Source organism: Lithobates pipiens, unplaced genomic scaffold (assembly GCF_037356315.1).
Source record: "Lithobates pipiens isolate NorthernLeopardFrog02 unplaced genomic scaffold, aLitPip1_a1.2 Scaffold_8, whole genome shotgun sequence".
Taxonomy (NCBI): domain Eukaryota; kingdom Metazoa; phylum Chordata; class Amphibia; order Anura; family Ranidae; genus Lithobates; species Lithobates pipiens.
The window spans coordinates 299,679,739-299,693,808 of record NW_027507903.1 but is presented as its reverse complement, the minus strand read 5'-3'; the positions used below and the strand labels follow the sequence as shown (position 1 = coordinate 299,693,808).

Below are 14,070 nucleotides of genomic sequence, written 5' to 3'. Positions count from 1 at the left end.
GTAGCGTGCTCGGACAAGGGTCTGGTGTGGACTTTGGGGGAACCCCCACGCCGATTTTTTTCGGCGTTGGGGTTCCCCTTTAAGCCCATTCCAGGCGGCGGAGCCCGCGACGTCTCCTTCGCGGGCCCCGCCTACCTGTACACGCGCTCGAAATGGGCGGACTTTCCGAGCGGGAACAGTCCGCTCATTTCGAAAGTACAGCGGACAGGCCCACACACGGGCGGACTGTTCGCTCAAACACAGTTTCAGCGGACAGTTTTTCGGAATTTCCGAAAGACTTTGTCCGTCCAACTGTCCGCTGAAACTGTCCGCTGAAAGCCCACACACGAGCGGACTGTCCGCCCAAACACTGTTCAGCGGACAAGGTTGGGCGAACAGTCCGCCCGTGTGTACGCGGCCTTAGTGTAGTAGACTAATCTGAAGATAATGCTTACAGTGTACAAAATGTAACAACCTTATCCAAAGATGTCTCAAGCAGTGTGAAACTTTTACAATGTGAAGGTTCAGCATTCTTGTTCTAACTCCATAAACAGGCCCTGTATTGCTACAGAAAATAATGGGCTGTGTAATGATTGGGCATACAGACGGCCATTTTATCTTTAACCACTATTTTTCTACACTTCACCATTTTAAACGTATAGGGTATGAATTTAAGTTGTTTACACATTATTTGTGGAAGGTGACTACTTGGAAAGGTAAAGGCCTTCTTCACACAATGGGCAGAGACGTGAGTTTTTCTGCACGAGTTTTTCAAGGACACAAAGAAAACAATTGTTCTCTATGTGCCCTGTTCACACCACAACACTGGTAACATATGCAGATTGTTTCTGCGCAGGAATCTGCATGCTGTATGCAGTTTTCTGCATGGGAAAAAAAACGGATGTGATATCAACATTGTGGTGTGAACAGGGCACATAAAAGATGTAAAAGATGAAAAGCAATCCACTGAAGAATAGCAGTGGCTAGCAGGCGTTCAGGAGTTTTATGCATTTTATTTATTTTTATTGATAAACAGCAATTTTATATTGCAGGACTGCGCCAAGCATTTGGATTGCAGTTATGGTGAAGCCCCATTGAACTCAATGGGTGAGTTTGACAGGCGGTGTCATCTGTCAAACTTTGCAGCCCAAGTTAAAATTGCTGCAGCTGTGGAATGTGTATAGTCCTGTCAGGCTGTATTGTTAGAATCTCAGTGGCTGGCCAGGGGGTGGTAAAATGGGCAGCTGAACTGTTTGTTTTGGCGCCTCCTGGCCGCCAATGCAAAAGAGTCCTTAGGCCAGTGATGGCGAATCTTGGCATTCCAGATGTTTTGGAACTGCATTTCCCATGATGCTCATGCACGCTGCAGTGTAGTTGAGCATTATGGGAAATTAAGTTCCAAAACATCTGGGGTGCCAAGGTTCGCCATCACTGCCTTAGGCAAAAAAAAAAAACAACTGGAATTTGGTTGGTATATCCAGCACCAGCTCTTTTCTGTGCTTAATTTCTTTGGTCATTTAAAATGTTATAAGTATGATTTTTAATTTGCATATGTTGATGGCATACTCTTTATTTAGGACATCCAGCTGAGTGTGGAGGTGACTGATCAGGATGATAGCTTCACATTAGCCTCATCTATTATATCAGGAGATCCTACATGGCTTAATCAGAAGCATGATGAGGTATGAATTACAGTTGTTGAAATTTGTAAGCATGTGTTTAACTCCTTGCTGACCACTTAACACATATGTGCAGCAGCAAGGAAGGTGAGCCTCACATACAGTGGGGATGGAAAGTATTCAGACCCCCTTAAATTTTTCACTCTTTGTTATATTGCGGCCATTTGCTAAAATCATTTAAGTTCATTTTTTTCCTCATTAATGTACACACAGCACCCCATATTGACAGAAAAACACAGACTTGTTGACATTTTTGCATATTTATTAAAAAATAAAAACTGAAATATCACATGGCGCTAAGTATTCAGACCCTTTGTTCAGTATTTAGTAGAAGCACCCTTTTGATCTAATACAGCCATGAGTCTTTTTGGGAAAGATGCAACAAATTTTTCACACCTGGATTTGGGGATCTTCTGCCATTCCTCCTTGCAGATCCTCTCCAGTGCTGTCAGGTTGGATGGTAAATGTTGGTGGACAGCCATTTTTAGGTCTCTCCAGAGATGCTCAATTGGGTCAGGGCTCTGGCTGGGCCATTCAAGAACAGTCACAGAGTTGTTGTGAAGCCACTCCTTTGTTATTTAGCTGTGTGCTTAGGGTCATTGTCTTGTTGGAAGGTAAACCTTTGGCTCAGTTTGAGCTTAGATCAAATCATTTTAGTAAATATAAACTGCTAAATACCTTTTCTCATCAGCAGTATATACTGTTGCAGTCTTTTGACTTATATCAGCATCTGGTTAAAGCTTGTAGGAGGATTTTTACACTGCACTGGCTGTCCTATCAGGATCCAGGACCCCTGACCCTCTGTCTGGACTGTGCTGATTGGCCCTGTGCTAAACACATGCACTCTCCCAAGAAAAAAAACAAAAAACTTTCTAGCAATACACACCAAACTGAACATAGGCAGCCTGACTCCAGTAACTCTGTCTTATCCGGACATGTTTTGGAGTCAGTGGAAGAAGAGTAGAATCTGTGCATACAGCATCAAACAGCCTTTTTACACAATGCAGAGGATTAACCCCTTAGGTTCCACAGTGAGTGTGACAAGCATGCTTTACTGCATATACAGACTGATTTTACTGGTGTGGATTTAGTAACACTTTAACCACTTAAGCCCCGGACCATTTTGCTGGCCAAAGACCAGAGCACTCTTTGCAATTCGGCACTGCGTCATTTTAACTGACAATTGCGCAGTCATGCGACATGGCTATCAAACAAAATTGACGCCCTTTTTTTCCCATAAATAGAGCTTTCTTTTGGTGGTATTTGATCACCTCTGTGGTTTTTATTTTTCACGCTATAAACAAAAAAATATCCCCAAAAAATATATAAAAAACATTTTTTTCCTCAGTTTAGGCTGATACGTATTCTTCTACATATTTTTGGTAAAAAAATCGCAATAAGCGATTATTAATTGGTTTGCGCAAAAGTTATAGCGTTTACAAATAAGGGACAGTTTTATGGCATTTTTATTAATATTTTTTTTTTAACTAGTAATGGCGGCGATCAGCGATTTTTATCATGACTGCGACATTATGGCGGACACATCTGACATTTTTGACACATTTTTGGGACCATTGTCATTTATACAGCAATCAGTGCTATACAAATGGACTGATTCCTGTGTAAATTACACTGGCAGTGAAGGGGTTAACCACTAGATGGCAGTGTAGGGGTTAAAGGGGTTGTAAAGGTAAATGTTTTTTCACCTTAATGCATTCTATGCATTAAGGTGAAAAAACATCTGAAACTGCCTGCACCCCGAGCCCCCCCGTTTTACTTACCTCACCCCTCGAAAATCCCGCGCTCGCCCCTGCCGTCCTTCTTCACCACTCAGCCTGGCCGCTGATTGGCTGGAGTAGATGGATGGAAAGCAGCGCAGCCATTGGCTCGCGCTGCTGTCAATCACATCCACTGACGCAGATCGCCGGGGGGCGGGGCCGTGTGATACAGCAAGCGGCTATAGCCGCCGTATCACCATGCGAGGGAGCTCGCATAAACGTGAGAAGTACCTGCAGAGGACCCCAGAAGAGCAGGTTCGGGGCCCCTCTGTGCAAAACGAGCTGCACAGTGGAGGTAAGTATAACATGTTTGTTATTTAAAAAAAAAAAAAACATTTTTAACTTTACAATCCCTTTAAGTATGTCCTGGGGAGTAATTCTAACTGTGGGGGGGCATGGCTACGTATGACACATCACTGATCTCTGCTCCTGATCACAGGGAGCAGAGATCAGTGACACTGTCACTGAAGGGGAGATGTTTTTTTACATTAGCATCTCCCCGTTCTTCCTCCCCGTAAGATGATCGTGAGTGTCCCCGCGGACATCGAGTCCGCGGGACCAGCGACATGATTCACGGAGTTTGCCACGGGTGCGCCTGCAGGCCGCTTCTTAAAGGGCAACGTACAGGTACATTCGTTTGCCTGTATGAGCCCTTCTGCGAAGTATATCTGTGGGAGGCCGTCGGCATGCGGTTAAAGAGGAAGTTAGCCACTTGTGTTTTTTTTTTTGTTACCTGAAAAGTAAAGGCATAATGTGCTAGTATGCATCGCATACGCCGGTGTGTGCTTATATATGTGTACACCACGTGATACTTCAATGCTCCCAGAACTTTCACCTCCAATAAAAGGTAATGGAGAATGGATAAGGTCATGGATATCTATAAAACCACCAGGGTCGCCCATCTCCTTGGGTTGGAACCACCGAAGCCTCCTGTCCACTAGGGTCTCTCTTGATACAATCCACAGTGCCTCCAGGAAATACGAGGTGTGGTTCCTCTAAACCGCCTTAGTATTAATGTGTCCATTTTGCCTTGCTTGCAACTCTTCTGTCAGCTGGAACTTTTCAGGTCCCAGGTTCTTTTGTTTATCCTGCAATTTTACTGTGAGTTACCTTTTATTAAGACAGCAGCACAGCACTATTTTTTCAACATTCCATTCTAATTGTAGGAACACAACTGGTGTTAGCAGCAGCGGGGTTTAGATATCTTCATAAATTTGCTTTGAGGATTATTATATGTGTTTATTCACTGGTAGCACAGGAGTTACACTTTTAATCATTTACAAATAATCTTTCACTGAATGCACTACAGGATTTAGATATTTGCTGTGGGTTGTTGCACTTTGCACCACCTTAATAAAGGCATGTTTTTAAAAAGAGTATATGAACTAAATAGCCATCTAATTGCAGCTATCACTTTTAAGTACTTTACTTTTCACGTGTTCATTCTTCATTTGAAAAGGCAATAAAAGAAGAAACAAAGAAATATGAAAAACAAAAGAAAAGTCTAAAAAATGGTATAAAGGAAATGAGGCAGAGAGTAAGTACTTTTCAAATTATTTTGAGATGTAAAAATATGCAGATGTTGCCTATATCTAAAATTATTCTAGCTAGGCTTGCTTTATTTTTAACAATGCATACCATTATATCCATATTCTGCTCTATAACAAATCTCAGAACACTACTGACTCCTCACCAGTGTTGGTCATCTTACTTTAAAAAAGTAATTATTTAAGTTACAAATTACTTCTCCCAAAAAGTAATTGCGTTAGTAACTCGGGTTACTACATTGGAAAAGTAATTAGTTACTCAGCAAAGTAACTGTTGGCTTTTTTTTTCATATTCTATAGACGGGACCAGCGAAGGAAGTGAATGTCGCCGTCTCCATCGGCGAGATTGACACCTTGCGAGCCCCGTCGCCTGGTATGGATTTAAAGGGGAACCCCTACGCCAAAAAAACGGCGTGGGGGTCCCCCCAAAGTCCATAACAGACCCTTATCCGAGCACGCAGCCCGGCCGGTCAGGAAAGGAGATGGGGATGAGCAAGCGCCCCCACCCTCCTGAACCGTATCAGGCCGCGTGCCCTCAACATGGGGGGGTGCTTTGGGGAAGGGGGGCCCTGTGGCCCTCCCCACCCCAAAGCACCTTGTCCCCATGTTGATAAAGACAAGGGCCTCTTGCCGACAACCCTGGCCGAGAAGTCATAATGGTTACCTTTGGTGCAGCCGTTGAATGAACATGGGCAGATTTTGGATCTCTTTTTGTTCTTTATTAGAGATCATCCTGTGTATGTCTGGTCTAAGGCACCTTTCAGACCTGCCTTTTGCCTACAACACAGTTTTACATATTTCACATGTGTTGCCTATCATTCCCATGGAAGGTGTATTTGGAAACCACACCAAAGATGCAGAAAACTGGATTTTTCTTAATGCACTGCACCAACTCCAAACCAAACTGAGGTTTGAATGCATCCTTACATCAGGCTGATACAAGTGATTCTTGAAAGGCTTGGAGGTTTCTAGCCAATTATACTGTATTGAAGATATGCAGCAAACCACTTTTAATACATATTGGCAGCTGTCTGCTGGTTTTCAGATGATGTTAACAAATGTAAAACTTTTAAATAAGATGCTTTAGATTTTTACTTTTATTATGGTATCCCGTTTGTATAGGTGTCCCTGTTTAAATGTCTTTATTAATTGTGTCTTTTTTAGATACAGGCAATGATGCGAGAGAATGAATCTTTGCCTGACATTGAAAAACTAGATCAGCAGGAATTTAATCTGGACACAGAGGAGCAAGAGAGACTCCATGCAGAAAGAGAGCAGGCTGTGGAAAAGGTACCGCAAGTGGTCATATATTTGCTGCAGGAAAATCTATTCCCCAAGTGATGGGAAACAAATTAGGTTTATGCAGTTTTGTAAGTGTTATACAGGCTTTTCTCTGTACCAAAATTGCTAACTATGATTTCACAGCTTTTCACAATGGAAAAATCAACATGCTGTCCCCAGCCTTTTCGAGCTCCTACAGAAAACCTTAACCTTATCATTAAACCTGCTGTTTGAGACATTCCTCTGTGCAGACTAGAAGTACCCAGAATGTGGGCTGCTAGTCTGAAAGGGGAATAATTCTAGAACACTCTCATGTGGGCTCTGAGATAGAGTTTGTTGAATGATGGTTTGTTCCCACTTTGGATCCATCAGCAGTCCACCTTAACAGGCATACCATTAGACAAGTGGAAGGGGTGCTTACATGGGATTCTACTCACAGCTAGCTAGAATCACTTCAAGTTTGAACTGACTGGTTCTGCCCTTCATCCTGTGTTGGCAGTGACCTTAATCTGTCAAACCATGGTAGATTGGTATAAACATAGAGAGGCTTATTCCCTGGTGAATGGAATTGTGTGGGGTAATTGAGTGCAGCTTTCTTTCTTTGCATGCATGTTACATTGGGTTAATTCCCTCAAAAGAGATCTCTCCACCATCAGAGTAGACCCTTGTTCCATGGAGCATGTGGAACAAATGTCTGGAACTATATGCTTCAGTTGTGATGGTTTGTGTTCTGCGTTGGTTTGATTTCCATACAGATACACAAAGCACTCTGGTTGCATGGATGGGATGCTGTTGCCTTATTCCAGGAGCATCTGACTTGTTTGGCCTTGAAGAGATGTCATCTCTTCACCCCTGCACTTGACTCTATGGTTTAGGGAGAGGTTGTCTGAATGCCACCATTCTGTTTTATCTACTTTTGCTCTCAGACCCTTAGAGATTGACTTAGCCCACTCAGCCCATAGGGTAGAGGTCAGCTCCATACAGTCATATCTTGCTTCCTTAGGCATGCCTTCACTTCCCAGGGCAGTCCAAGAGGAGTTGAAGGAACCCATTACAGCTGAGGAGTTGGGGGTGGCCTTGGCCCACTCTAAACTGAAAAAGGCCCCCGACCTGGATGGCTTCACTCCGGTTTACTACAAAGCCTTCTATGAGACATTGTCCTCACCTCTGATCTCTACTCTGAACTCCATCATGGACACCTTGAGAGCCTATATTTCCCTTGTTCCAAAAAAGGGGAAGGATCCCCTGCGATGCGTAAATTACCACACAATTGCGCTTCTGAACACTGATTTGAAACTGTTTGCAAAGATCTTGGCCAATAGGCTGCTTCCTCATGTCCCAAATCTTATCCATAGAGATCAGGCAGGATTTGTGCCCCTTCCTGAGCCTCGAGACAACACAATTCGGGTGATAAATCTGATTCACGCAGTTAAGTCTTCAAAACGGCCTCTGCTCTTGCTGTCCACGGATGCAGAGAAAGCTTTTGACCTGGTGAATTGGGCGTTTATCAGGGCCACTGTACAGCATATTGGGCTTGTTCATCCATGTTGAGTTAGATCTTATGCCTTTATTCTAATCCCTCAGCCACAGTCAAGGTCAATGAGACGAGATCTGACTTTTTTAACATCACTAACGGCATACGACAGGGCTGGCCCTTATCCCCCCTGATTTTCATACTTTCTTTGGAGCCCTTCTTGCGTACAGTAAGAGCAGACTTGGGCATTGCTGGCTATCGAAAATTATCGGGGTCACACAAAGTGGCCGTGTTTGCAGATGACTTGATCTTTTTTCTGACAGATCCATTCACCTCCCTTCTGAACCTACTTCAGTCCCTACAGGATTATGGAACTCTCTCTTTTTTCTGAATCAACTTATCCCAGTCCTCTGTCCTAAACATTATAGTCGACAGAGACACGGTCCTTTCTCTGCATTCTATGTTTCCTCTCCATTGGGCGAATAACTCTATCTACTATTTGGGAATTGATATCACTTCTGACCCCTCTGTGCTTTACTCAGCCAACTTTGTCCCTTTGCTCCTCCGCCTTAAATATGATCTACTCCACTGGCATTCGCTTACCTTAACCTGGTTTGGCCGCTGTAGTGCCCTCAAGATGACCATGCTACCTAACTGGTACCAGCTAGAAATGCTTCCCATTCGCCTCCCTCTGGTATTTTTTAGACAGGTGAGCTCTATGTTTAGAAATTTTGTATGGTCCCACCGAAGGCCTCGCCTTAAGCTTCAAATTCTTCATCTCACGAAACCTCGGGGAGGGGTTGGCCTCCCAGATGTACAGGCCTACTACAGAGCAGTACACCTCGCCAGGTTACTGGACTGGCACTGCCATGCTAAGGCTAAACATTGGGTGGCCATCGAACGAGAAAACTCCAATCAGATGGCAAAGAGTTGGCCATGGATAACCTCTCCATTGCTGAAGGCTCTTGGTGATCATCTTACCCTTGGCAGCACGTTGTTGGTCGCTAGGGATGCTTTTCGACACTCTTCAGTGTCACCATTACCTTCTCCCATGGTGCCTATATTGGGTAATGCAGAATTTGAACCAGGCCTCCAGAACCCCCCTTTTCAGCATCTGGTTTCGTGTGGCCGCCTTCATTTTTGTGGTTTTACATGATCGGACGATCAGCTCTCGTCTTCTGTCGTTGAGGCTGCGACTGACCCTCCACTAGACTTCTGGAGCAATCTCCAGTTACGTATATTTCTTTGCCGGTGTTCACATTCTCTGGGTATACTTCACCAGCTTACAGAACTGGAGCTCATCTGCCATAGGAGGGAACCGATCCATCATTGTCTGTCTATGATCTACTCCTCCCTGATTCGGCCAGAGACAGGTTATGTCCCTTGAAACCCGATTCACTGACTCACAGAAGGAGAAAATCCTTAATTTTGCCCAGAAATCTTCCCTTGCCACTAGAGTTCAAGAGACTTGTTACAATATCTTAACTCGTTGGTACAGGGTACCCACTACACTGCACCACTTTTTTCCTCAGGTTCTTAGGACGTGCTTGCAATGTGGCAATCCTGAGGGAACAATGCTATATATTTTTGGGGATTGTCCCAAACTCAGGCCTTTCTGGCGGGAGGGGATTTGTACTGTCAAGCATTTGACTAATGTTGATTTTGAGGGGAACCCTGTGGCATGCTTGTTACATCTATCGAAAAACCTATTAAGAAGTATAAGGCTTCTCTTACAGCTACTGAATGTGGCTAAGGCATGCATCGCTCTGTGTTTGAGATCTGAGAACCCGCCGTCAAAGTCCCTGGAAAAGAGTTGATGAACTTAGGGATATGAAGGATCTCACAGCAACCTTGAACAACTGGGAGGAGATCTTACGTGACATCTGGAGATCTTGGCAGCATTTCGTATACACCGATACCTTTCTTAAAAAGGGAGTCCGCCGGGAGTCCGCGTTTTTTTTTTTTTTTAAAAGCCAGCAGCTACAAATACTGCAGCTGCTGACTTTTAAAATAGTGACACTTACCTGTCCAGCACGCCCGCGATGTCGGCACCCGAAGCCGATCTCTCGATCGTCTCTCGGGGTGCTGCCGCCGCCATCTTGGGTATGGGAATCAGGAAGTGGAGCCTTTCGGCTTCATTTCCCGGTTCCCTACTGCGCATGCGCGAGTCGCGCTGCGCAATAAGGATGGACCCGCTGCCTCTGGGATCTGTGTGTTTCCCAGCAGGCAGCGGGGGACTTTCGGAAAGGGGCGTAATCTACGCCCCTTTCCGCAGAGAGCTATCCCGGAAGTGGGTGCAGATACCTGTACTGTACAGGTACCTGCACCCCCCTCCCCCCTGAAAGGTGCCAATTGTGGCGCCGGAGGGGGGGAGGATTCCAATGAGCGGAAGGTCCACTTTAGGGTGGACCTCCGTTTTAAGGTGATCTCGCAACCTGGCTGAAATAAGAAGGGGGTGCCTTGTTATTTTTATAGGGGCAAAGGAAAATGCCCCTATAAATTTAAAATTGTCTTGCAATGTGAATATCCAATTTGCCTTTAGTTAATTAATCCCTAAGTGTCTCCTTATGGCCATGCATTTAGTTGAGGGTTCAACATTATCCGGGCTCATATTCAGGCATTGATCTATCAGATGGCTCCTGGGCTGCAGGCAGTCACCAGTCTTCTTTATAGGACCTGTTAGAGCTTGTTATGGTGTTGCTGGTGCCCATGATTCAGTTGGACTGCTTTTGGACATCCCAACTGTATCTGAATTTCTTTGTCCTTCAATGGATGAGAATGAAAATAGGATTTTTTGTACTTAGTATAAAAACCTTTTCCTGGAGTCCATTAGAGACACAGGTCCTTCCCCTGTTCATGCTCTTAAAACTGCTTTACAACAAAACATGTGGCATGCTGGTTAGAGCTGGAACTTTACAGGATGGCTTGCCCTTTCTCTTTTTGCCAGCGTCCAATTCTTCTGTAGGTGGCTGTATAATCTGATTGTATCCGAAGTCCTTCATTTTATGGCAAGTACAAAAACCCTCCTATCATCCTGTTGGGCAAAGAATAAGATATATATATATATATATATATATATATATATATATATATATATATATATATTATACAGTATCTCACTAAAGTGAGTACACCCCTCACATTTTTGTAAATATATTATTATATTTTATATCATTTCATGTGACAACACTGAAGAAATGACACTTTGCTACAATGTAAAGTAGTGAGTGTACAGCTTGTATAACAGTGTAAATTTTCTTTCCCCTCAAAATAACTCAACACACAGCCATTAATATCTAAACCGCTGGCAACAAAAGTGAGTACACCCCTAAGTGAAAATGTCCAAATTGGGTCCAATTAGCCATTTTCCCTCCCCGGTGTCATGTGACTCATTAGTGTTACAAGGTCTCAGGTGTGAATGGGGAGTAGGTGTGTTAAATTTGGTGTTATCGCTCCCACTCTCTCATACTGGTCTCTGGAAGTTCAACATGGAACCTCATAGCAAACAACTCTCTAAGGATCTGAAAAAAATAATTTTTGTTCTACATAAAGATGGCCTAGGCTATAAGAAGATTGCCAAGACCCTGAAACTGAGCTGCAGCACAGTGGCCAAGACCATACAGCTGTTTAACAGGACAGGTTTCACTCAGATCAGGCCTTGCCATGGTCGACCAAAGAAGTTGAGTGCACTTGTTCTGCATCATATCCAAAGGTTGTCTTTGGGAAATAGACGTATGACTGCTTCCATCATTGCTGCAGAGGTTGAAGAGGTGGGGCGTCAGCCTGTCAGTGCTCAGACCATATGCTGAACACTGCATCAAATTGGTCTGCATGGCTGTCATCCCAGAAGGAAGCTTCTTCTAAAGATGATGTATAAGAAAAGCCCGCAAACAGTTTGCTGAAGACAAGCAGACTAAGACATGGATTACTGGAACCATGTTCTGTGGTCTGATGAGACCAAGATAAATTTATTTGGTTCAGATGGTGTCAAGCATTTGTGGTGTCAACCAGGTAAGGAGTACAAAGAAAAGTAAGTGTGTCTTGCCTACAGTAAAGCATGGTGGTAGGTGTGTCATGGTCTGAGGCTGCATGAGTGCTGCTGTTGCTGGAGAGCTACAGTTCATTGAGGGAACCATGAATGCCAACATGCATTGTGCAATAATGAAGCCGAGCACGATCCCCTCCATTCAGAGACTGGGCTAGAGTGCAGTTTACCTACTTAACGACCCCAAACACACCTCCAAGATGACCACTGCCGTAAAGGTGATGGACAGGCCAAGCATGCGTCCAGACCTAAACCCTATTGAGCATCTGTGGGGCATCCTCAAACGGAAGGTGGAGGCACCCAAGTTCTCTAACATCCACCAGCTCCGTGATGTCGTCATGGAGGAGTGGAAAAGGAGTCCAGTGGCACCTGTGAATCTAGCAAACTCCATGCCCAAGAGGGTTAAGGCAGTGCTGGAAAATAATGGTGGCCACAAAAATGTATTGACACTTTGGACCAAATATGGACATTTTCACTTAGGGGTATACTCACTTTGGTTGCCAGCAGTTTAGAAATGAATGGCTGTGTGTTGAGTTATTTTGAGGGGACAGCAAATTGACACTGTTATGCAAGCTGTACACTCACTACTTTACATTGTAGAAAAGTGTCTTTCCTTCAGTGTTGTCACATGAAAAGATATAATAAAATATTTACAAAAATGTCAGGGGTGTACTCACATTTGTGAGATACTGTGTATGTATGTATATATATATATATATATATATATATATATATATATATATATATATATATATATATATATATATGTGTGTGTGTGTGTGTGTGTGTGTGAGTACGCTAGAGACGGGGCAGATACACAGGTAAGTATTTAAACAGAAAGACGTATCTTTTGGCATGTAAAACAGTTGGGTTACCATTGGGTTGCAGTTCAGCTTTTAATCATGTGGCTGAAATGAATAAACAAGGTAATTGTCTATATAAATGCAACAGATGATACTGACATTGGTCTGTATACACTGGCTTCACTGTTCACTCATTAGCACATAATTGGATTGAACTGTCTTCTGCTCTGGGCTATATTTTCTTCAAGGCACTAGTAGCCTGGTAAAGTTGGCTCCTCTCCCCTGGGCAACTTTGTGAAAATTTAGCAATGAGCAGAAATGCGTTTATTGTGGGGACTGCAGACATAAAACACAGGTTTCTCAGGAGCTCTATATCACAGTGGGGATCATCTATTTTTCTATAGTTTCCTGACCTTTAGACTGTAAGAACCCCACATATGAACCATGTAACGTGCTCCTCAAAGGCACATCCTAGCTTTAATAGTTATAGTAATAGTTATGAATCTTGAATATGGACAAAGTGGACTAGCTTGTACATATAGCACCATTCATATTTGCATAAGGAAACAACCATAGTTTTTTTTATCACTTTTGGTGTGGGTTTTATTTCCTTTCTTATAGTTTTTGAGTTGAGGACAATGGGAGGATAAAGAAAAACATAGGTCAACAATTTAATTTTATCTGTAATGCTCTTGTATTTAGTTTGGTTCATATCTGTTGTTAATGCGTAGAAAGAGATGAAATGTATATTTTCATGGTTCTGTTGTTTATAGCTCATACTTTTCAATTCAATTATTTGCTTTCTAAAAGGTGAGGCAAGAAATCGAAATGGAAAACCTGGCCAAACAGTACCTGCGTGATGTTATAAAGAAAGAATGCTGGGATGCCATGGCTGTTAAAGGACGATCTATTATGGTAAATATAGCATAATCAGCATGACAAGGCCATTGGCTATGTGGGAGAACTCCAGCTTAATAATACTCATGTATTTGGTTTAGTCCTTTCATACAGGATACGAGGTCAAAAATTATCCCTTGAAAGAAAGAAGTGCAAAGGAACTGGAAGATATTGCCAGAGTGCTGAAGCTCAAGAAGATTGAATCTATTGATCTCAAGGTAAAACACATTAAAATACATTCATTTAATTAATTAAAGACATGTCATTTCAAACACACAGTTAAAAATGCAAAACATGTATGTGGCAAAAGGCACAAAGTAAAGCCCATACAGTTATGACAAACACAGTCCTGACTATGTAGTATATTCAAGGCATCAACATTTTTCAGTCTGCATTTTTGTAAGCTTCATGCCAATGCCCTGGCCTGACCTTTAGCCAACTTCTTAACATTACAAAATACGGGACACTCCTAAATTGTCTTCTTTCTGTAAGCTCACCAAAATATGTCCTTCTGTTGCTTATTTGCTCATTTGCTGTTGCTCATTAGGTCGCAGAAGAGGCATTCCAACTACAAGCCCAGTTGCAAC

At 43.1% G+C, this 14,070-nt stretch overlaps 1 protein-coding gene across 2 annotated transcripts in view; it reads left to right on the top strand.

Moving 5' to 3' along the window:
* CFAP43 (cilia and flagella associated protein 43) overlaps positions 1 to 14,070 on the top strand; it is a 135,795-nt gene that overhangs the window by 55,231 nt on the left and 66,494 nt on the right. For both annotated transcript variants that reach the window (XM_077472592.1, XM_077472593.1), the window contains 5 exons: positions 1,557 to 1,661; positions 4,896 to 4,973; positions 6,148 to 6,273; positions 13,397 to 13,501; positions 13,585 to 13,701. In XM_077472592.1, coding sequence (XP_077328718.1) covers positions 1,557 to 1,661; positions 4,896 to 4,973; positions 6,148 to 6,273; positions 13,397 to 13,501; positions 13,585 to 13,701 — 531 coding nt within the window. The remainder of the gene's footprint in view (positions 1 to 1,556; positions 1,662 to 4,895; positions 4,974 to 6,147; positions 6,274 to 13,396; positions 13,502 to 13,584; positions 13,702 to 14,070) is intronic.